At 41.1% G+C, this 24310-nt stretch overlaps 1 protein-coding gene and 1 long non-coding RNA gene across 5 annotated transcripts in view; both read left to right on the top strand.

Annotated features, from left to right (window-relative positions):
- The window catches only part of CSNK1A1 (casein kinase 1 alpha 1), a 30713-nt gene extending 14803 nt beyond the window's left edge, over positions 1 to 15910 (top strand). For 2 of the 4 annotated variants that reach the window (XM_019506437.1, XM_019506441.1), the window contains 3 exons: positions 973 to 1079; positions 1963 to 2111; positions 14370 to 15910. In XM_019506437.1, the coding sequence (XP_019361982.1) occupies positions 973 to 1079; positions 1963 to 2111; positions 14370 to 14377 (264 nt within the window). In that variant the 3' untranslated portion in view covers positions 14378 to 15910. Of the gene's footprint in view, positions 1 to 972; positions 1080 to 1962; positions 2117 to 14369 lie in introns of those variants that run through there. The other 2 variants (XM_019506440.1, XM_019506438.1) reach the window with 2 other exon arrangements.
- On the top strand, positions 5641 to 9070 carry LOC109290057. Its single transcript, XR_002095503.1, has 2 exons — positions 5641 to 6649; positions 7113 to 9070. It is a non-coding gene; the product is annotated as an uncharacterized LOC109290057 (long non-coding RNA).
- Positions 15911 to 24310: the final 8400 nt, after the last annotated feature.

The following is a 24310-nucleotide window of genomic DNA, read 5'->3' as shown; positions in this document are numbered from 1 at the left end:
TGGGCTGCAAGCAGCTGCAGCAGGGAGCGCTGGCCATGGGGCAGGGAAGGGCTGCTTTCCTCCAGGCTGGGAAGGAGCCTGGGGAAAAGTTGAGTGTGGTGATGGGAAAGGAGCCCCTCCCCCACCCTGTGGCCAGCATGGGGCAGCCATGTGGTCCCAGGCTAGAAGCCCCTGCTGGGGCTTTTGGCAGGGCTGGGCAGGTCCTGCTGGTGTGAGAGCCTGCCAGGCTTCCCCTGGGTCTTACTCCCCTTGGTTCCTGTAATTTTTGACAGGAACCAAGGGCAGAAAAATATTAATTTTCTAAGTTGTTTTTTTTTTAGGGGCCCCACAGGCTGGATAGAATGGCCTCACAGGTTGGATCCGGCACGCGGGCTATATTTTGCCCACCCCGGTTTATGCATATACTATTTCTTATGTGATAAAAGTGTCTTCATGCAGCATTAAATACATAAATTTGTTTTAATGCAAATTCTCAAGTAGTAACAGCATAATGATCTAAGTACTAAACATGAGGCAATATGTTCTGTTTTTGCTTCTAATACTTCAACATAAATTGCACACCCAATTTGTAGTATTTTCTCCAAAGGGAATATTGTCATTCTTAGTGAAAATGATAGTTAAGAACTAAGTATAACTGGAATAAAGCAGTTGATGTAACAGGCTTTTAATGAGGAGGCATAATTTAGTGTAGCATTTTTCCCCATGCCTTGAAAGCAGGTATTGGATTGAGGACCTATAAATTGAGATGGGGGGAAAAATGGGTGTTGGCTGTTCAGTTAAGCAAAGTGGGGCAAAAACTGGCATCATGATAAAGTAGATGGACAATTTTTTCTGTTCAAATATAGGTATCTTTCTCTTCTTCCCTCCCCTGCCCCTTTAAAAGTAGACTATTTTGTGGGGGGGGGAGGGGGTCCCCTTCATCCTGAAGACCTCATTGCAGGTCCTAGTTTGACTAATGTTATTGCTTTACAGGGTTTTCCTGCAGAATTTGCCATGTACCTGAACTACTGTCGTGGTCTGCGCTTTGAAGAGGCACCAGATTACATGTATCTGAGGCAATTGTTCCGTATTCTTTTCAGGTCAGTTTGGAAATTGTGCAAGTATCTAGCAACCTAATTGTGTTTGCTTGCATCACTAGTAACTTTACGCAGTTTGTTTATCGAGCTAGCTTGCTGTGTCCAGAAGAGAAGACCTCTGCTAAGTTTACTTCCCACTTTAAATTGTAAGCTCCAGTTTTAGAAGCATGGGAGAACATGAAATGGGTTGTGAAGGAAAACAAACCTTTTTCTGTTCTATCTGCATGACCGTGGTAGTCGCATGTTTTTACATCAGTGACTTTGTGCCTGCATATCAACAAGCTGTGAAATACCTAGAACTGGTATTTCCAACCACCTCTAACAAAACTATTACAAAAGAACTGTTGAATTTTGAGGAAGAAATGTTAGAGGAGGAGTGTTGGGCATTCAAGGGGCCTCCCCAACAATAGGACTGAAAGTAACCCTGCAAGTTCGTTTGATTTCAGAATGGGGATGGGAGAGTGTGATTTCTAAAAGGTTTTTGTGATAATGAAACGTTAGAACACAAACCCAGATTTCTTTGGAAAAAGCTTTTAATTAACAGGAGTGCTAGTATTGCCTCTTCATCAGCTGATCATTTTTTGGGTATGTTCCTAAATATCAGACACTAAAGAGTTCTAAATTTGTTGCACTCAGAATCTTTCTTGTACCGGAATAAAAACAAAAGTATTGTGTCTTTGATGCAGTCAGAAGGAGCAGCTGAACTAGAAGGAAAAGCTTGTACATTTGTGTACACAAGGGAAACAAATACTGCTAAATGGCTTCAGGCTTGTTCCCAGAGCCCTTTTCAGTTTAATACTTACCATCTACATACACTAGCTCTGTTTTCTTCAACTAAAACTTGGTATTTAAAGGTAGTTGTCATGCATTTCCCTTCTCTTTCTAGGACCTTGAACCACCAATATGACTATACATTCGACTGGACAATGTTAAAGCAGAAAGCAGCACAGCAAGCCGCCTCTTCCAGTGGGCAGGGGCAGCAGGCCCAAACCCCCACAGGCAAGCAAACTGACAAATCCAAGAGTAACATGAAAGGTTAGTAGCCAAGAACCAAGTGACGTTACAGGAAAAAAAATTAAACACTAAATTGGATAATGCCAGTGATTGAAGTGTTAGATCAAGGAGGTGGTTAAAAACATACATTTGGCTGTTCATTTAAAAAACAAACAAACAGAACAGACGTCCTTGGAGAATTTGACTACTAACTTTAAACCAAAATGTCCTTGTTCTTCATATCATTTCTTTTGGGAATGTTGGGTCATTTTAACCACTGCATCTTTTGCTCCCGCATTAACCCCTTTCCAAAACAAGAAACTGACTTGGTGTTGGGAATGTGATAAATGATGCAATCCAAAATCCTAGACCTAACACTTTTAAGGAACGTGCTTTGTGCCCGGTATCTGGAGACTTTGGGTTCTACTCTGTTCCAGCTATTACTAGTGTTGTGGATTTGTCTCTTGCTCTCCACTAAATGTTGAAAACGGGAAATTGTGAATGATCTGGCTCCTTTCATGTGCCATCTTGGTTATGTGAATATCTGGCATTCAGAATGGCTTGGCCCAGAGTCAAAGTAAAGGACCAGGAAGTCAGAAATGTCTTGCCAAAATTCATATATGCTCACTAACTGCTGTGGATCTCCAGAAAGTCACAGTTTTCCAAAGTGGCTGGATGCTTGTGGCTTTCAAGTTTTCTTGATAAGGAGTATGCTTTTCCAGTTTATGCTATCAAGGGGAAATGTTAATTTTTACATGTGATTACTAGCCTAATGTTTTAAAAATAAACTTCAATTTAAAAAAAAGGAATTTGGTTTAAAATGCTTAAGAAAACTAGATATAAATTATCTGGCTGCTTTTTAGCAGAGAACCTGTTCCAGTTTCACCTTCACAAAGTGCTATTCTAATGTTATTGCACTGATGCAGTAAAGTTACCATTGTAGCAGCTCCATGTGCCCAAGCTGATGCTTCAAAACAAAAGGGGATGGTGTATGATCCAACTAAGTGAGTCTACACAAGCTAAAATAATCTTGGGTGTTAATTGGTAAGGATGCAAGGAAGTATATTGTTAATGTTTTTCTTTGCAGTTCTTCAGTGGCTCTTGGTCCTAATCTTCAGGATCCCCTTATTTGTGGCCCGTGCTAAAACTTTCTTCAGGGGAATTTTAAACTTGCAGTTTTAGCTTAAAAAAAAGAGAAAAATATGTTGGGGAAACAGTGGAGAAATAGCACCTTAACTGTTTAATTGAAACAATTGACATGCATGACTATCCTTGGGCGGATGCGACAGAAATATTCTGTGATTCTCCTTGCTAAATATTAGAAGTGCTTAGAAGGATTGAAACTTACATTCTTTTATCCCAACCCTAAGTACCTAGCTTTTCCATAATTACCAATATTGGTGTGTCCTTCTGAAATGAGACCTGAGAATTAACATTGCTATTTAAAATCTGAATGAATTTCATCAGTTTGTCAGAGGTAATTATTGAAATATAACAACCCTAGACTTTCAAACAGTGGAGAGCTTTAACCTGTCAGAGGCTCAGTATCCTAGGTAAATGTTCCAGTTGCTTCTTCACGGACTTTTGAAATGTCTTTGAGGAAATTATATTGTCTGGCAAACTTTTAGTGTCAGTCTGAAGTAGGAGTTAAACCTTTGCCTCCTTGCCCTTTTAAAAGTAAGGTGCGTCTTTTAAGCTTTGTCTAGACTTGAAAAACAAGATTAGATAGATAACATTAGCTAATGCATTGACTTAATTTTTTAATGCAAGTTAGTTCTCAGTGTAAACTAGATTTTTTTTAAAGTCAGAAAACTTAGCTAGTCAGGGTCAGTCCTAGAGCCCTTGCCCTAAGTAGGAGCCCCCAAATAAAACTATTACTGAAACCACTGATGTTGGCAGTTGATCCTTTGTTTGTGAAGGGGTGGCCTTCCAAAGCATTTCTGTTGGATCTGCTCCTCTTGTGTAAGAAGAATATGAAGTGGGAAGGGGAGGAGTCTCTCAACTCCTACCCTGCTACGTATCTCATAGGAATTCCATGACTCAGGTTCATTATTTTGGACGCAAAGTGGATGGAGAGACTTGCTCACACTTTATTACCTCCTATATTACTTATATTACTGACTCTGGCTTCTAGGAGGTGGGCAGGGTTATGTACCTCATACCTATGTAAAATATACAGGTGGGATGAGTTTAAGTCCTGAACAGAATATCAAAGCCTCCACATTTCAGTGTGTTGCTCCTCCTGTGATCTTCCATCTGCAACAGATCATTTGATTTTTCTCCTCCCCTTCCCATCCCTTGCCAGGGAAGCCTGGGATAATATCAGAATAGATCCCTGGCTCCTTTGGATTATTCAGACTAGATAGCCCTCACTTTATGTGGGTTCTGTATGTGCAAATGGGCTCTTATGAAAAATTTGCTATATGCAGGGTAAATTCTCTCATGCGACTGGTGTGGTGAAGCCTGCAGTCAGCTGCTTTGTGCAGTGCATTGTGGGAGTGATGTGCACCAAAATAGTCTCCTGTGTGGATCTGTGCTCCTCACTTGTTATCTGCGACGTGTTTCTGTAGTTGTCATGCCCATTATGATAGTACGCACAAGTACAGAGCACTATCCACTGTTGGTGAGTACCAAAATTGTCTTGTAAAAGTGGTAAAAATGGGTCTAGGGTTCAGTACAGTCGAGGTCTTCGGACATGCCCCTATTAGTTGCATTTTAAAGTGGCTTCCCTTTATGTGAATTCGAGCTATGCGCCGTTTTCCAGGAACACGTGTACAGCATAAAGTGAGAGAAACTTTCTTCCCGAGTCCCAAGAAGAAAAATTGGAGAACAGCTTATGATCCAGTGCATGCATGCATTCCTCCCAGAATCAGAAAAGTCCTTTCTCTAGATCCATGAGACTTTCACAGATCTTGGCCTGCAGGGACATGTTTCCATATCTTGATACATTACACTTGCAAGGAACACTTTGATTCATAGTAGCAATATAACATTTCCATGTGGTGTCCCCTTAGAGGTGTCAGACTCAGCTGTTCATTTTTAAGGGCTTTCTCCTTCCCTTGTTGCATTGCTCCCTTAACCCCTTACATGCACACACAGGGCACTGGAGGATACTAGGAGTCCCCTTTTTCTGTCCCTTTCCTCAGTGCACTGCTCCCTTACCCTATCCCCTGGGCAGAAAGTATTTTTGGGAAAACAGGGTACTAACATTTACACTCTTGAATCCACTTTTGGATAGTGGGAGGAGCGAGGGACCCTTCCTTTGGAAATCTCGGGCATTGGTTTTGAGACATGGGTAAGCAGGCAAAATTGCTGCTTATAGTAGCTTTCCTAGACTTTACCACTGTGTAGTCATCTGCTTTAGTTCAGTTTTGCATTTATGACACACTGTAAAATAAGAGCAGTTCTCAAACAGTAACATTATGTTAGAGTTTTAGGGGGCATATCATTGTGCAGAGACACCGTCACATTGTTCCAGGTCCATCATTCTTCGTATGCAAAGCTGGCTGACAGGGTTGATAAAAATTGATCTTGAATTTTCATATTGGGTTTTGTTTAATTAAAAAACAGCTAAAAAAGTAATAGGAATGTGATGTGCAAAATATACTAAGGCCTCAACTTATTTCTTACAACATAAATAAAATAAATAATTGCTGAATTCCATGAGTGTATAAAAAGCTGAGCTATAGATAATGTCTCTTTCTGTATAAAAGAAGAATCAGGGGTTTGTATCTGAATTTTTAGGTCTAGCTTTATAAATAAAGCACTGTAGGTCATGTACTATATTATGGCTTGATGCTGTATGGGAGACCTAGGGACTGTGTTGCTCTGTGAAACTGCCAAAGTATGAAGGCATGGGGACCCAGGCTATGATTCCAGGAAACTGTCATCAGAAACATCTGTCAAGCCCACCCGAGAGGTCCAGTCCACCCTCCTTATAGTTTCTACCTCTGAGCTCTTGCTCAGTTCTTAAGTTTATGAATATTTCTTACTCAGCGCTCAGTATCTTCTGTGTAAACACTGCTGTGCCTGAGAACTACCATACTGCAGGCACTGGTTAGTTCTGGCCACTTCAGATAAACTGGTTTGTTCTGTCTCCTTCTGTATGTATATACAGATGCAAGCAGACAAATCCATTAATTTCTCAACCTCCTCCCTTTTTTATCAAAACACAGGGCTGCGGTGTAAAAGACACATGGGTTACACAAGTCTCAGGTTGTTGGTTCCTTTGTTTTTTCTGGAGGTAGGTGGAGGAGTTATAGAAACAGAAGGAGGTGGAATAGTAGATGCAACAAGAAAGAAGCATCACTGGTGTCAAAGCAGGACACAGTGGGATGAAGCAATTGTATTTTTCAGAGTATCTCCTCTAACATGACATAACATCTGGAAATGAGAGAGAAATGCCAGGGCAGTAGGTTGTAAAATAAATCAATAAAAACCCTTTGGGGGAGAATGTTGCGCATTTGATATATTTTTTAAAGTAGAGGTACCAAGCTTGGTTGCCAGTGAAATGACTTGGAAAAGGTTCGTCTGAAGGCTGCAACTTTGAAGATTCTGAAGTGGACATGTCAGACCAACTGGTTAGTGAACTGAATTTTTTCACTCTTTTGTACAGACTGTTAGTAGTGCTAACTTGGGTAATTAGCATAAGTTTTTATATCTTCATTGCTGACAAATTTCAAAATGATTGTCTTCAACATATATAAATTGGCATGTTTGAGAGCGTGTCTGTCACTTCCGTGTCAGCTTACATTGAGCAAAAGTCAGCACGCTCAGTGACGATATTCCTGGTTAAAATTAAGTTTTTAGTGTTTCTGAATTTTAACTTGCTAAACAGCTTTAAGGGAGTAGAAATCTGCTTCAAAGTAAATCACAAAGATTCTATACTCCACACGTACAACTGTATGGAATTAATAGTTATACCACAGTTTTTACAACTACAAATAGCAGCAATAGGAAGAATATTTCACTTACAGTTTTTTGTTTTTAAAGCATTGTACTGGACATTCATTGTCAAGTGATGCTCTTTAACCTTTGTTTCAGCATCCATAGGGGGTCTGATTTATGAGCATCCATCAAGTACAGTCATTCCAACTTCAGTGTCATCTCTGGGTATCATCAGTAGTACTGCAGCTAGACCCACATCAGTCAGTAAATTACCTCTATCAAAAAAACCTTCATTGAGTTGAAACCAGAGCTGAGGTCATAATGGGGACTAACAAATTCCAGCAAGAATGCATACCTATTTGGTTAATTTTCTCAACAAAATCTCTGTTTTCAAACTTTGTTAACAATGTTAAATAATTGAATTGGTTCAATGATTTAAGGCCAGGTTATGCTACATGGCAGATGGACATTGTTGGACGGTTGCTGGATGCTGTTTGATGGAAATTGAACAGCATATAAAACCACAACGAAACTCTTTGTCTTGATGGGTTGAGCAATGTACACAACAGAAGATGGGATTGTTCATCTTCCAGAAATTCCTGATATACCAGGAAATACCCTAAGCACAATACTTTAAAAGAATTAAAACTAGAACATATAATGGATTGTGAACAAAAATGTAAATGGCAGGAGCTAACTTTTCCTTGTGGACAAGGCTACCAATGAAGCCAAGTTGAACATAATGAAGGAACCTGTAATTTATGAGTGCAGTGTTCAGTTGCATTTTTTTTGTCAGGCTGACATACTCTGTGCATAAAGGATCATCTTGAAATTGCAAGATACCTTACAACAATTTTTCCTTCAGCTTTGTGAAGGAAGCAAGAGGAGTCAAACTACTCTTATCTCCAAGATACACAGTGAAATTCAGTGGTTACTTGCTTTGAGTCTTTTAAAAAAAACCTGACCTATTTTGATGACTACGGAAAAAATTGTAATGCAATAGATGGAATTCACAATGGAAGAAGTCAACATAATGAAGCAGAATGTAGAAATGCTGACCCTGTTGAAACCTATGTCCATAGCCTTGGACAAACTATGGAAAGATTTACTGCTGTATTGCAATGCTGTTGATTTGAAATTTGGAAAGCACTTCAAGAGACATCAAAGAAAGAAATATCCAACAACAAAGTTAAACTGCAAGCAGTAAAGAATTAGATTAAGCACTTCACCGTACTTTCTTGCCAATACCCTCAACTGGTAGCGCCAGGATTGTTGCATGACTGCTGGAGAAAAAAGATACAGCTATATGGGGTATCTAATTATCTCCCACCAGTAATGCCAGCCCTGGCAAACTTCAGGATTGGGGGTGAATCGCTTGAGCAGTGTGTGGATTTTTTTTGTTTGTTTTTTAAGAGGCTTGTTGCACTGAACCCCTGGAAGCCACCAGGTAAGCAGCTGGGACTGGAACTGAATATTTCAGCAAACAAGGCTTTGAAAGCAAGTAGCCTCATCTGCAGGCAAAGTAAATGTATTCTTCACTTGGACTCTCATCTTCAAAAGTGCAAGATTAATTGGAAGTTAAAGAAGCAGGAAAATGTCTGTCTTCCGCAACTCTGGTGGGGGAGAAGGGTGCAAAATAGGAGGAGGAGGAGATAAGATCTGCTAATTCTTTAAAAGTTTCAAGGGTGGCCGAAGTAACTCAAACAGCTTCATTTTCAAGACAGTCGAGGGACTAGGAAGCTAGTTTACAGGCACTTTCACTTGGTCATAGTTGAAACTTATTTTTCCCCCAGGTTAACTTTTTAAATGCATTTATTTTGCTGATTGCAGTTAATACTTGTAAATGTGAAATATCTTTTGATTAAGGGAAGTTTTATGTATCTGAAACATTTTAAGGATTAAACAGCTTGTTAATAAAGAAATGTGTGCTATTCAGTGTGTTTTACTTAAATTTCAGTTACCATACTAATGTAGTTGTTTCACACACCATGATCAATATATCTGGGAAAGGAGCAATAGATCATTAGCTATTTTCTAACTTGCTGAGAACACTAAGTCCTGATTTATTTTTCAACACCTGGAGGAAAAATCTGCTATGTGTGCAGGCTGTGGGGTGGAAATAAAACCCTGTTTGGGAATTTTTGTCAAGAAATTCCTGTGCCCCTGGGAAAGAGGAGCATGTGCTAAATGTAAACAGTGCAACAAAGATGCAAAGTCTGGTAGCTCAAAGGAAGCAACATGAAAAATGTTCCTCAAAGCAGTGAACTTGAAGATGGTGACGTGCATATGTCTGAGCTATCCGGATCCATTGGTTAGTAAACTTAATATTTTTTAATCATTCCTGTCTTACCTGCCATATAGCAGTGCTAGTAAATGATAAATGTATGATGATGATAATTATTTTGGGTGGGTTACTTATGAATTTCAAAATTACTATGTTCAAAATCTAATGGATGTGCCAGTTTTTGGGAGTATTTGTCAATTATATGTTTTTAATATTAGCCCTGCACTTTCAAAATCAGTCCTTATTGTTCAGTGTAAACAAATACACCAGTCCTAGGTAAAGAGATCTTATGCAGAATACAGTTTAATAGGCATTTATGAATTTTAAAATAAGTTGTTTTTTCCCAAGCTGTTCTGTATTGGTAAAGAAAAAGGTTTAAGTAGAAGAAGATAACCTTTTTGATTTAGTGAATATTTTCCCTATAGAATTGGCTTTGAAAATATATATTGTTTAATCATAGGTTAAAAAACATGTGCTGTGGGGAGGGATTTTTTCACTTATCTCATTACAGTATCAGTAATATTCAGTGTGAGTGACTTTTTTTAACCATTTTGTTTCAAGGTCCATCTTAAACCCAAGAAATTTATGAACATCCATCTCCAATATCTGCAACTTCAGAATCCTCTACTGGTACCACCAAGAGTCCTGCAACTAAACATGCCTCAGACAGTGAATTACCTGTATCCAAAAAGAGCTTGCTCGTTACCAAGTAAAACTATGGATGAGGGCGTAATTATGACCAGCAAAGTCCAGTAGGACCACGTAGATGAAAAGATTGCTTGGTTCATTTATGCAACACATTCTCCCTTTAGTCTTCTTCAGAACAAAAACTTCACTGACGTTCAGTCATTACCAGCAGGTTACACTTTACCCAGCAGAGAAGATGCTGTAAGGCTTCTGGATATAGTGTATGAGAAGGGAAACTAACAGTGTGCAAAAAACATTGAAAGGAGAAGTGTTCATTTGAGTCTTGCTCAATGGTGCAGTGCTCACTGAGATCCAGTTAAATGTGCTTGTGTCCCAGCAGAAAATGGGGCTGTTTATTGGAAATAATTGATACCTCAGGAAAAGCCTGTGCTGCAAAATATTTTAAAGTAGTAACAGTAAAAGCTATAGCAATTTGAGCAAAAATGTAAGCATCACATGTGTTGACTTGTCACTGATAATCCTGCAAATGTAGCAAAGATGAGAAGAAATTTAGAGGAAAATGAAGCACACCTAAAACTTACTGAGTGCGCTGTTAATTTTATGCATCTTATAGCTAAAGATTTAAGTGCTCCAGGAATAAAGAAAAAAATTAAAATTACAGAATACTTCTTATAACAGCCAATTTGCTTCAGCTTCACTGAAGAGAGCTGGAGAATCCAAGTCAATTCTCTCCTAAGATGTGAGATGGAATTCAGTGGCTGACGGCTTTGAGCTACTTATTAAGAACTGGCCTGGTTTGATGACCATCTGTGAAGAAAATCATGATAAAATTGATGGAAGTATAGCTAGAGTAGTTCAAGATTGGACTAAAGAGAAATGTAGGTTTTGGCATATTCAGTACATCATCTATGTCCACAGTCTTAGACAAACTACTGCTGCTGCTGTATTGCAGATGCTGTTGAAATTTGGAAAGACCTTGAAACTTTTTAAAGCAAGAAATACCCAATAGCAAAGTTTAATTGCATGCAGTAAAGAAGTGGATGGGTCAAGCACTTGCTCCACCTTGGTTTCTTAACAACAGGCACCTATCTACCCTGGTACTTTAGGTTAAGCATAACTGCCAAAGAAGAAAATGCTGTTGTGACATGAGCATCTACTGATTGCCCATCAGGCATGCCAGCCATAACAAATATCAGGGCTAGAGGTTGAACCATTCAAGCAGTACATGTTTGCTGAAGATGTTTTAAAGAAAGTCCTACCCCTTAACTGGTGGAAGTTGCTGGCAAACACCTAGAACAAGAGCGTGAGATTTGAGTTCTGAAAACTTGAAAGAAGGTGTTTTGTGGTGGTGGGGATTTTCAAAATAGCCAATGTCACTTTTTTTTAAACCGCTTTGTTAAAGAGAATTGGGCAAGTAGGAGATGTAAACTCAAATGATTTCCACCTAGGCATTTTTGGACCATTGCCCCCAGGGTCACCTGAAAGAATTGGTTTGATTTACTAACCGCAGTTCACATTTCTAATACTATTACAGCTAATACTAACGCTTAATAAATGTAATTGTAAATTTGGACGCTGTGTTGATTTTTAAAAGTTTCTGTATACAAAACAATACTTTGTTTTAATAAATTTGTAGTGCTGATCTTGTGTGTGCTAATTAAATTGAAGTTGCCATCTTAATGCAGATTAAGATGCAAATACAAATGTGAGCAAAATTGTAGTTATAGTGAATATGAAATATATATTTCACCACTTAATAGCATATTAAACTGTAGGATATTTAATGAACCAAATATGTTGAGCTGTATTTTTTTTAATTGTATGGTATACATAGCTTGTTCCTAAGAAACATAGCAAATCTACTGTAAAAACTGTTGATTTACAATCAAATACATGTCTTAATTGTTGTATCAACCAATGAAATACACCTTTAAAACCAAAAAACTACAGTGAGAGTTGATTGGTATCAGTGATTTTTAGTTGATCAATACCAGGCTTTTGCCTTACTGATTGAAATGAAGTTGATTTAAATCAAACTGTGCTGCTTACCATTTGGGCAGAGTATTGCCCATCCTCTTTGCAAATATAGGCAGACCTCAGACTTCGGACACAATTGGTTCTTGGTTCCTGAAAACTGCCTCTCAAGTTGAAACATTGTAACTCGGAACCAATTTTCTCATAAACAATGCTATAAATGGGGGCTTGGTTCCTGAACCAAGGCCCAATACCCTATTTTCACCAAAAATACCCCAGAATTTTGTACTCAATTATACATGAGTAATATAGCTACATTAATTTATTTATATTGCAAATAGCAATCATTGATTTGGAAGGACTTCTTTGAGGTGACTTTGGACTTCTTGAAGGGTTCTTGGCTGGAGTCTTCTCAGGAGTCTTGGCTGCAGGTTTTTCTGGAGTCTTGTCTGCTTTCTTAAAGTGTTCAAGGAAGTTTAGACAGATATTCTCCAGGGAGACGAGCGATACAGTGAACTTGTTCACTGGCATGGTATTGCTTCAGATCAAGCGTTGTAAACTCAAAACTGACATCATAAAGTTGAAATGGTGTCAATTTATAAACGTTGTAAGTACAAAACATTGTAAGTCGAGGACTGCCTGTAGCCTGTTCATTTTAGCTTTGCTTTCTTTCCTAAAATTGCCTGGTTGTTGGGTTAGGACTAATATGTATTTCTTCCTGTTTGTAGACTGTGTCTTTTTCACTTTCTAGAACTAGTATTAGTGCATCTATCGGATTCAGTTAGAGCAAGGATGTCAAAAATGCAGCCTGAGCTGGGTCTGACCCATGGAGCTGTCTCAGAAGCTGGGGTATTGGCAAGCTGTCAGAAGTTGAGGCTGTGGCTAGCAGTGGACATGGCCTGCTGCAGAACTTAGGGCCCTGTGGCCCCAGTGGATATGGCCTTTGGCAGATTGGCAAGCAAGGGATATGCAACAAGCCCTTGGCACTGCAGCCACCTGGCCCACTGATTGTGTGCCTCCACCACAACAAGCAGCTGCCTGACACTGCAGTGGCCACAGCTACCATCCCATGGTCAACCTGGATCTATCGAACCAGGAAACCTATGTACCTGGGGTCCTTGGTGAATTTAATACCCTTGAGTTAGAATCACATGTTAAACCCATTGTGGGGGAATTCTGTTTCCTGGTCTAGGTTCTCCATTTTAACCATTAGCTGCATGTTCATTACACCATATTTGCATGAAAATATTGGTTATTTGACGTCTGCTAAGTAGGAGAAATGTAAATTTTGTTTATAATGGCTCTGCTGTTCTCATCTTGTGAAGAAAAAAATCTGAGAAACCTTGGATGAGGCCTGCCTGAATCCAAAATTCTTTGTTTAGTTTTTAACTATACTGTTCATTTACTTTTGTTTTCTCTTGCTACATCTAATGCTAGCACTTCTGAGGATCTACCTTTATATGGTCAGAAAGTTTCGTTTCTGGATGAAACTAAGCTGTTCTCCCCAGAGGTTATCTAGGTGGACTCTTGGAATGTATCGGGCTGTTACCAAATATTTTAAGTTTTTTAATGCACCTGGTGACCAAATGAAAGGTCGTTTTGTATCTGTAGCTTGCTTTAGAAATAACTCCACTGATGAAACCCTGTAGAATGGCCTCTTAAAGGTTGAAATTCATATGTTCACAACATGCTGTTTCATTAAGAGGGCATCCACAGAAGATACTTGCTTTGGCAAAGACTTGAAGCGTCTGCTCAGAGCAAAAAGTTTCTGCTTGAGCCACCAAGAGTAGAATATGCAGGCAGTCACTTGAAGGAAAAATGGATGTGCCTTTAGAGTAATTTGGTTCTTTGAGATTTGTCAAAAGCTCCTTCCTTTCCCTGTAATGTTGGAATTCATTACTCTTGGATTTTGGTTGAAGAGAAAAGAGGCAATGAACCTCTTCTTCCCATTTTGCTCCTCCAAAAAGGCTTATGAGCTAAAAGGTCTGATCTCAGACACATGAACATCAAGAGTAGAGAATATATGGATATAATGGATGCCAATTAGTGTAGGGAAATGGCCTTGCTCTGTTCTTGATGCTCTTCAAAAGGGTAATGTGCATAGCAGTCATGTGACTGCTTGTGACCTTGAGAGACACTTGGCATTAGACAAGTAGAAAACAGTTCCGGGAAACTGCACAGTCCTTTCTAGTGATGAGAAAAAATATTGTCTGAATCCTTGTGTGAGAGACTTTGCATTAATGCAGTGTGCAAGGCTCTTACTCTTTTTTTTGTATAGCAAGACCAGTGCAAATATATGGTGTGTGGAGGTGACCTAAAAGCAGTGATCAGTCAGACCGTGGTTAACCCTATAAAAGGAAAATGGGGACTCACTTCCAAGATGGTACAGCATATTCCCTGTCAGTAGCCCTACTGATTGGTGTACAACCCTCTCCCCCTGCGGGTGGAGGCTGTTTCTCTTCTTTTTTTTCAAATATCAGTAAATTGCCCTTGTGTTTATCTTGCAGGTTTCTGAGCATGAAGAGTGGAATGGACAAAGCAGAGCAGATTGGAGCAGGACTTGTCACTTCCCAAATCCTAGAAATTCTAGTTCATACGTACACTTGCCAGTGGTTGTGGGCAACCATTTACTTGGTGTAAAGAACTTAATTTCAGTATAAACTGGCTCTGGGCGGTGTCAGTGATGCTGCACCCTGAGTTGTAGCAGCTGTAATTGTGAATTATTACTGAGATAGTGAAACATGGTGTCCAGTTTTCTATTGCATTTTTTCAAGTGGAAAAGTTAACTAAATGGTTGACACGCAAGTGGTGGAGAAAATTGTGCATATGCCAATTTTTGTTACCTTTTTACTTTGAACTACACTGCTTTGAGATGTCATTGTTTTGGAAGAATGGCATGAACAAGTCTTCAGCAACAGTTGTGATGATTGTAAATGCTCACAATTGTGCACTCTTTTTTTTTCTGGTTATTCCTCCCTGGGTTTTGAAAGCTGTACACTTAAAACATTCTTAAAGCTGTTGGCTTCTATGTGCAACATATCAAGCCAGCTGACATGGTAGTAACCAAAGATTCCAGTTTTTGAGCATACGAAAGACTCTGCCTGCTTACCTGTGCTAGAAATAACAGCATCTAAAGTGAAGACTTAAGAGAAACTTAGCGACTACTAGATAATCTTTAGGACTCTGCATTAACTCTATAATGTTCTTGGTATAAAAGGAAAAACAACATATTTGTCACAAATTTAGTTAACATCTTACAACTGAACCTGTATGTAAGTTGCTTAGATATATGTAATCACTGTAAACATCTATATGATCTGGGATTTTGTTTTTATTTTGAAGCGGGAGCTTTTTTGTTTACAAGTTCATTAAAAACTAAAAACTGTTTCTGTAAGGAAATGAGATTTTTTTTTTTAATTTGCCTTGTTAATTCAGTCTAAGAAATCGACATCACCCCAATTTTTTTAAGCGGACAATTTCAAGGCCATTTGTTAAGCAAGAGATGTCTCTTTCGAAATCATTTTAGACTTAGTGTTGTAACTCTTCCTCACCTTTTTGTTTTTAAATAAATTTTTGTATTTTTTTCCTTGAGGGGGAAGGGCAGTCTTGCATTTTTTTTATAACTTTCTGCATTGATACCCAACCCTCAGAAACAAGAGATTGGTGGATTTAAAATGAAATGGCATCTTCTGCAGACCCACTCTCGGCAACCCACAAACGTTGCCATTGTCTTGCATCGGCTGGACTGACTTGCGATGTATTAGTTTTTGAAAAATGAGAATGGAAGTGTTTGGATGGTTTTAAACCAAGGCATTTTCTTTCAAGTTCTTGTGAAGTGGATATGATCAGATTAACTCTTGTTCTTCTGACAGCTTCCCACTGTGCAGTGTTCATATTGGCTACTGCCCCAGGCTGTCTTACTTCTCACTTACTCTAGTCCAGCTAAAAGCAAGAAGTACTTTTATTGCTGGTAATTCTTTAACAGTGTAATTTATTCCTTTATAGCATGTCAGAATAAATTTAAAAAATGTCTGAAAATGCTGCCAGATGCCTATTGTGTAAATGGTGTTTTGTATATTACCTTTTTTAGACACTTCATGCTGTAGCAAAGTTTTGGTCATACTGCATATTTTATTAGTGGGAAAGATCTTTTATTGCTGTTACTAAGTTATTGCAGGATATCCTATGTACTCTTAGTAATGATGCTGAGTTCTCAGTCTTGCTATAAAAGACTGTCACTCTTCTAAAAAAAAGTAGTAGCTAATACATTGTATGGGAAGAGAGCTGTCTTTCCTGGTGGGATTCTCCAGATATGAATGATCATTCTCTTTTGTAAACTGACAACAGAATTAATAAACTGCTTCAAGAGTTAATATGGGCAACTAAGTTGGGATAGGCAGGCTATTTTGAAAGTTTACTAACTTCAAATATATATTTTTAATAATCCTTGTGCATTCAAAAGGCTTTATTTGTCCTTTTGGTAATTCTTGCCTTTTGACAAGGGCAGCAAGGGAGAATGCTTAAGATGGGTTCTTGGCTGCTTCTGTTCATGTTAGTGTTTCCCACCTCACTGGTAACATTGCAACCTGATTTCTCTTCTCCTGGGCTTACTGATATATCACTTACTTTTGATGGAGTGTAAACTAGTTTTGTTTTATTGAATCGTAGTTCTTTGCAGTAGGTGGCATATTGCCATTCATAGTTTAAACATGTTTCCCTCTTTTCCATTGCCATCATAGTGGAGGAATATTTTAAATGGCAATGGGTAGATATTTTGGAGGAACATTGTAAGTAAATGTTGAGAAGAGCCTGCAAGCGACTCAGGAGGTGGCTAAACTTTTGCTATCTGCAAAGATTACTTAGCAGAATTCCTTTAAGTAAGAAAAATGTGCATATACTAAGAATGTCTTCCAATTAACTCCCTTTAATTTAGAAAGTTCACCCCTGAGTTTGTACCAAGTGACTTGTAAGGGTTCCATTGAAGTCCCTCCTTTGTCTGTCTATACTGATGCACAGCAGGTGTTTTTATCTAGCCATACATTTATTACTACATAAAGCAGGAGGCTATTGCAACAACATTTTGCATACCAATGCTAAAGTAGAGTATTGGTCACAAATGACTGTGCTGTCCACAATAATATGTAACGATGCCTTCAGATAAAGACTACCTTTAACACACACAAGCACAAACTTGTTACATTCTCTAACATTTAGCTTGATTCTTCCTGATTCTCTGAAGGTGTTGCTTGCTGTGTATAGTTCAGATATGTAACAATTAGAGATTGTAATGACGCTTCCAAGTTGTTAAACTAGGCGTCACTCAGCAGTATTTACAATGCAGTTTCCTGGAGTGTTGCCTTTAACCCAGCTCCTACACATGCACCTATAGAGCCTTTCCATCAAATATAGTAATGGTTTACACCCAAGCTGGTTGGTTTCTCCTGGGAATTAAAGGCTGAAGTCTGTGTCTGTACTTTGCCAGGTAACTTACTATAGGCTAACAGTCATCTACTGAATCCACCAGTCGCTTTCCACATACTTGGGACAAGACAAGCCTTCCATCAGTTCACTGAAAAATGGCAGAATGGATCAGTGTAACTTAATGCAAAGAGCCATTGGATGAACATGCCTGGTAACTGAGGTATAGCTTTGCAGTGTGGCCGCATGTGCCTGGCTCAAACTAACCCCACATACCAGTTGCCATTACTTTTGCAGTGAAAGAATAACCAGAAAGGGAATGTTCAAGGGGACACCCATTTAGGGCTCTGCTCCTTATCTAAAAAACAGGCTTTTTTTTATGCTTTGCTTTCTTTCACCCAGTGGTGTTAAATGCCCATCTTGAGTTTGTGTGGCAGTTCTACCTGAATATTTCCTTCCTACTGTGCAGAACAGGTTACTGCAAAAATGAGAAGGAAATCACTTGAAGTCCTGAAACTACCTCAATTGCCTTCAAATAAAGGGCAAATGATTTTCTAGTTGAAAATGTTTGAATGCTTCTAAGCTACAGGTTCCCTCAGGCTGAGAGGTGGGAGGTGAGTGAGTTCCACATATCTATCTCTTTTCTTGGCTTTTGCTTAAGTAGGAGCAGTTGGTATTCAAGAGCATGTTGCTGCTGTCATAGGGTAGACCCTGCTGTTTAATTGCATTTTGGGCGTAGCTAGCACTTGGAGTCCATTCTGAGCTCTAGAGCTTATATTAATAAACCTGCAGTTCTTCCATGTGTGATTCAGACCTCTGGGAATTTCATGTACAAACCTACAGAGCGTGAATGATTCTTAGTAGGTATTACCAGAAACTCATACTGAGTCACATCCTGGAAATGCACCCCGCCCCTTTTCAAGCCTCAGGCTTCTGAGGAAGAAAGCAAAGTACAAGTTTAGTGCTCTCTTATCCTCTTCCAGCAGTGGAGAATTGCAGTCAGGCACAGTGGGAAGAATTTTTAATAGAGGTGCTCATGCTGTAGCAGCCAGAATGTGCAGCCCTGTCCTCATCGGGAAGAGTGATGGTTAATAGCCTGATGACATATCTCAATGAGTTTTACACTAAGCATCAAAATAGCCTCCCTGCTTATGGGGCATGGTTTGAGAAATCTTTCAATCAGCTTGCATTAACCCATAGCAAGTCCCATAACCTGATTGCTCCATTTTCATCAATCACTTTGATCTTTCTCTCTGCCACTGCCAGCTTTATAAATTGCATTTCCTCTGACCTTCCCTGTGTCTCTCTCACCTAGCACTAAACTGCATATCTGTCGTGGCACATGGGGAGGGTACTGAAAAGGCCCTGCAAGGCTGGCTTTGTCCCCAGGAAGCAGCATGTTCTGCAAAATTATGGCTGCATGTTCCCAAAGAGCAAAATCCCAACTGTGACAACAGTGGAGGGGCCTATCTAGTGAAGTAAAACCAATGCCAGTCTCTACCCTACCCGGTCACCTTCCTCTTCACTTCTGAGCGCAGCTTGGGGCCAGGGTTTGAGTTCCTCAACTTTTTATTTGTGCTTGCATGTTACCCTGGGACATCTAGTGCTTTCTATGGAAAGAGTGATTTGGGGAGAGCGCATTTTTGCTGACTTAAAATCGGTTAATGACAGACAGTCTGCTCCCCTGGTGTTCAACCATGGGCCAGTATTTGAGCTCACCTTCCAACCACTGTTGGGCACTTCAGTCCAAGATGCTTGGTGATGTAATGTTTATTTGCTGAGCTGATTACCTGGCAGTGTATACTATGGTCTAGCACGGAGGCAGAAAGGGATCTTGGAGTCATTATTGACTCCAAGATGAACATGGGTGGACAGTGTGAGGTCACAGTTGGTAGGACTAACTGGACCTTGTCGTGCATCCACAGGTGCATCTCAAGTAGGGCCAAGGAGGTGATCCTCCCCCTCTATGCAACACTGGTCAGGCCACAGCTGGAGTACTGTGTCCAGTTCTGTGTGTCCCACTTCAGGAGGGATGTGGACAGCATTGAGAGGGTCCAGAGGAGGGATCTGGGGACAACAGGGCAGAACCTACAATGAGAGACTGCGGGACCTGAACCTGTTCAGCCTCCACAAGAGAAGGCTGAGGGAGGACCTGGTGACTGTCTATAAACTCACTAGGGGGGACCAGAAGGGTTTGGGAGAGACCTTGTTTCCCCTAGCGCCCCTGGCATGACAAGGAATAACAGCCACAAGTTGTTGGAGAGGAGGTTTAGGTTAGACATGTAAGAACTACTTCACTGTCAGGGCGGCTAGGATCTGGAACCAACTTCCAAGGGAAGTGGTGCTGGTTCCTACCCTGGAAGTCTTTAAGAAGAGGCTTGATGCCTACCTGGCTGGAGTCATTTGAGCCCAGTTTTTCTCCTGCCCAGGGCAGGGGGTTGGACTTGAAGATCTACAAGGTCCCTTCCGACCCGACTTCTATGATTCTATGAACTGCCTTCTGCCTTGTTACCTTTTCAAGGGTTCAGGGCTGGGGCAGCTTGTGAAAATGGAGCATAGTATTATTCTCCTTCTTGACAGTTGCTGGGAAACGGGTAAACAGCAAGGAATAACTGAAGGGGGATTTGCATTGCAGCCTTCCTGTAATTGGCTCACAGCTGTTTCACCTTATTCATGTGTTACTCCTAATGGCTGTGGTGGCAGGGAAGGGGGTGGGGGGGAGTGAATTCATCGGGCCTGTTGCCCTTCATATATCTCAGTTGCAGGGCTTCAGAATTGAAATTGCCCTCTGTGTGCCAGTGCAGTAGAGCATTAGCAGACTGCCACCAAGGCCTTGCATGGGCACAGAGACTTAATTGCCTACAGGTGCTGTAAGAGAATAGGCAGAATGGAGTGGGGAAGGCTTCATTGTCCCAAATTGCTTGGCTTATTCCACTAGCCTAAAATCATCTCCGACACTTGTGGAAATAAGCCCTTCATTAACTCCCCTGCTCAGAGCAGGAGTCCTGCATGAAAGCAGCAGCTGCTATGTTGAGACTTTCTGAATAGAAGGCATTTGGCCATGGTGCATTTCTGAATGCAAGTGGGAGCGAGGGTCTCGGAGGGGGGTGCTCCTCTGGGGAAGCACTGCTTTAGTTGATTTGAAATAACCAAGTACAGCCATCTTCCTAAAGGATTAAGCAGAAGCTATGCCTTGGAAAGGAAAATAAACAATGGTGGCTTGTGAGGCTCTTTCTGCTCCAAGGACCATTTGTTTCTTTGGAGCAAGCTGGCACCTCCTGTGCTGTTCTGGAGCAGAAGCATATTCTGTTGCAGTGGAGCTTTCCTTTCAGTTGAGTGTTGGCAGACTTTGCTTTTGGCAAGAGATCATGGAAACAGAGTGAGGAGACTAACACGTACCTGGTTTTAATGGCCATCAGGGAAGGATCCTGCTCCTCCTTTTAAATGACACAGCAGCTGCTGATGTTTGTTATTGTGGATAGGACTAACTCCCCCACAGAATGCAGGGCACTTGAGCACTATGGCTGAAAGAGCAAGGAGGATATTGAGGGAAGAAACATTAAACCCAAGTGAACTCTTTCCTGGAAAGAACTGTGTGTGCCCAAGTCCCTTTCTAGAAGAGCGCAGGTATAAACAACATCTGTGGGCTGGAGCCAGCTGTAGACTCTTACTCTCAATGATACTCCAGCAGCCAAGAGCCATAGGGTTGGTCCTTGTCCAAAGATGGAGGAAAATTGGTCTCCTTGCTGTCAAACAGGCTGTGGTCTGACAGGCTCAGAGTAGATCGGCTGTCCAAGTAGGTGGGACAAACTAGCAAAAAAACAAGTTAAACTCTTGGGTCTCCCCTTTCTTGCCCCAAGCCCATAGTTTACTGCCTACTTACTTCAGCTCCAGAGCCTGCTGCATGGTGACTAGCTGCCAGCATAAAGAGCAGTGGCTGTAGAACTATTTCTGAATTTGGTTAGGCAAATCTTGAGTGCAAAGCTGTCCGTTCCAGTCCCTCTCCCCCCACTTTGGGTGTGAGTATGGTGATTCTGGTTGTGAAGCATGTGCTCAGTGTAGTACGCACCTTGGGGCAAAGCTATCATGACTGCAGCAGAACACACTTCTTCGCTTGGCTAGCACTGCCACCCCTGCTCTGTGCCACGGGTGCTGCATCAGTCACAGCGTTCCACTGGGCAAGTGGAAAAACCCAGATCCCAATTAAAACCTGAAATTGGAAAATGAGGCTTCAGCTGCTCACATGTTCCTCTAAATCACCCTTGTGTGTCCCTGCCTGCTTTTTAATGGCTGGCATAAATCCTCCCCCAAAAGGAGCAGTCAGCAGTTGACAATGGCATTTCTTGGACCAAAGCAGTGCTAGTACATTTCTTCCCAAGGGCTTTCTAGGGGAGAGTAAGGGGATGTTCAAGAATCAGGGGCCTGCTTGACCCACCATTTTATACCAGTATTGCTGTGTTGGCGAAGGGTGGTTCTTTGCCCCGAGTTAGTGCCATTTTATTTTCACTATGAAGTGATCACAGCCCCACTTGGTTGCTAGCATAAATCGCCCTTGCGGGTTCTAACTCTTCTGCAATCCAGCCTAGTAGGCCGTGTCCCCATTCACTGTCCCACATTCTGCTTTCAGACTGTACTTTACCGTCGTTGATGGAGAACAGAATGATTCGCTCACTGCTGTGTTTGGATAAATGGAGCAGCGAGTCCCTAGGTGCTGTGTGTCTTTGTAATAATGTGTGCCAAAGTGGCAGTCTGTCTCCACTGAAATGAACCTTGGATCAGTGGGTGAAGCAGCAGTTCCTTGCAGTGTTAAAGCTATTATATGAGATTCCCCAGCTTAGGTCTGAAGGCACAGCCACCTCCACTGGGCCCTTTGCTCAATGTTGGAGCCTATCCTGACATGTGGTTGTCTCTTTAAAACATTACTAAAAGGGGAGACTGCACATGCTAAGGCTATACCTTCATGGAGGGAGGGAAGGGTGTCCATTTTAACAATCAGGATTAAAAATCCTAGTACAGACTAGCAGCTAGTTGAGGTCAACACCTGCCTTTAAATAGTGTTATGATGATGACAAAGTCTATGCTAGGATTTTACCACATTAAAACATGATTCAACCTGGCTTTTTTTTTTTTTTCCTCTCCCCTAGTGAAGACCAGGCCTATGGTTTTCATCTCCTCTCCCAGCCTCAAGGCAGTAACTTTCAGAACACGAGGAGTCTGTTCCAGCTGTGCCCCAGCCTGGCCCTCCCTCTAACAAGGTGAAAGAGGATTAGCTGTTCCCTGTCTGATCTGAGCTGCTTGTTTGGGAGACTGCTGTTCTCTTAACACAGTGTCCCAGACCGAGGTGCTGCGACTACCTAAGACTTTAATACAATTAAAGTCATCTCCTTCCCTGCTAGAGTTCCCTCCAGTGTGGCTCCTAACTCCTCTGCTTCTTCAGTTTGAATCTTTCCTTTTCTGTCTTGGTTCCAGACAAAATAGGCAGTGGCGAGTCTGTTTCCCTGCTGAGCCAAGCAGAAAATTCCCTACTTCCAAATTCTGCTGCAGCCCCCATCTTGGCCACCCTGCTTGTAAACAGGGCATGCCTTTATCATGCCAGAGTCCACTGAGCTTAGAGTGATTGCACCAGTGACTTCAGTAGCAGACTTTAATGGCCAGAGCCTGGAGTCTGAGCATTTAAGTGGAAGCCTTAATCCACTAACCCAGATCAGTGGGCTATTTAAGTGAGGATGTAGCTTGACCCATGTTGAAACATCCTGATCAGTACCCAGAGCTGCTTCTGGCTAGGTGGGCTGGTCTGTTCCCACTGCTGAACCTGATGTTGGAGATTGTGTTGTTCAATACTATGATTAAGGTGATTGACCTCTACTGAGAGCCTGCTACTGATAGGCTAAGGGGCCTTTTGGAAAATGTGCCTTTGTATGAGGATTGCCCCTGGTAAACCAAGTTACTGCTTTCACGTGGGTGCTGAGCTGCTTTTATTAACCTGATGGAAACCCTTGGAAATCATATGGTGGAAGGCAAGGTTGAAAGGAAATGGACTACCAAAGCTACTTCATTAGCTTGCTGCAGGGGCTCCAGCACGGAGGAGAATAAGGGAGGAGATGCAGTTGACCTCTGGACTCTCCTTGCCTCTCTAGGATATGTTGACTTTAAACACAGGAAGTAGAGCTGTGCTGATAGTCCTGTTTCTGGTGTGGGCAGAGCCTTACGCTTCCCTTTTGATTCCAGAGTTGAAGACAGCATATTGGCAAGGTTACTTTTATAGGCAACCCATGGCTTCCCTGGGTCATTGACAGTCAGATCCCAAAAGCCATTGGGCTTGAAGATGTCTTAATGTGGCCTCCTTGGCATGGATTAAGATTTCTAGAGGAGGGGATGACAGCATGAAAATATCACACGAGGACTGGGTTTGCAGCTGGTTCTGTAGCCTTGTTTCAGTTACTAGCCTCTTATAAAGCAAATGCCTGCTGGTACTAGTGATGATTTTTGCATTGGGATCCAAAGACAGCTGCAAATCCCAGCAGGAAAGGACTCCAGCAGATCTGGAGGAGAGCTGTTGTGTCCTGTGGAAAAGTAGGGGGGATTTTCCCAAAGCTGGCTTGCTTCTCTGGTCCTGAGAGCTACAATGTTAAACTAATCGTGCTTCTGAAAATCCCATCCTCTAGCAAAGTTTTTTGACTCCTTGCTCCATTCAGCCCATATTTCCTCCAAATAGGTCAGTTGTTAATTAAATTCAGGCTCAAGGCTGCTCTATTTCTCATAGTTCTCTTATTCTGGGCAGACACTTCTGTAGTCATGTGGTCTTTTGCAACCATAGCGATGAAATGCTTATTGGCTGCATTGGTTCTAAACAGATCTTTTTGTTTAGTTTCAGGCTATAGGACACTACTCAGCTGCAGGAATCTGAAGGGTACAGGTTTGAATTAACTCTTGAACCGATTCTCTGCAATATTTTAAACAAGGATTGCTCAAATGCTGTCATGAGCAGTAAAGAAATGGCCATAAGTCTGAGTCTCAGAGAGAGAGCGAG

This window comes from Gavialis gangeticus, unplaced genomic scaffold, assembly GCF_001723915.1.
Source record: "Gavialis gangeticus isolate Ggan-Ray unplaced genomic scaffold, GavGan_comp1, whole genome shotgun sequence".
Classification (NCBI taxonomy): Eukaryota; Metazoa; Chordata; order Crocodylia; family Gavialidae; genus Gavialis; species Gavialis gangeticus.
The sequence above is the reverse complement of the archived record's forward strand: the minus strand, read 5'-3'. Positions and strand labels throughout refer to the sequence as shown.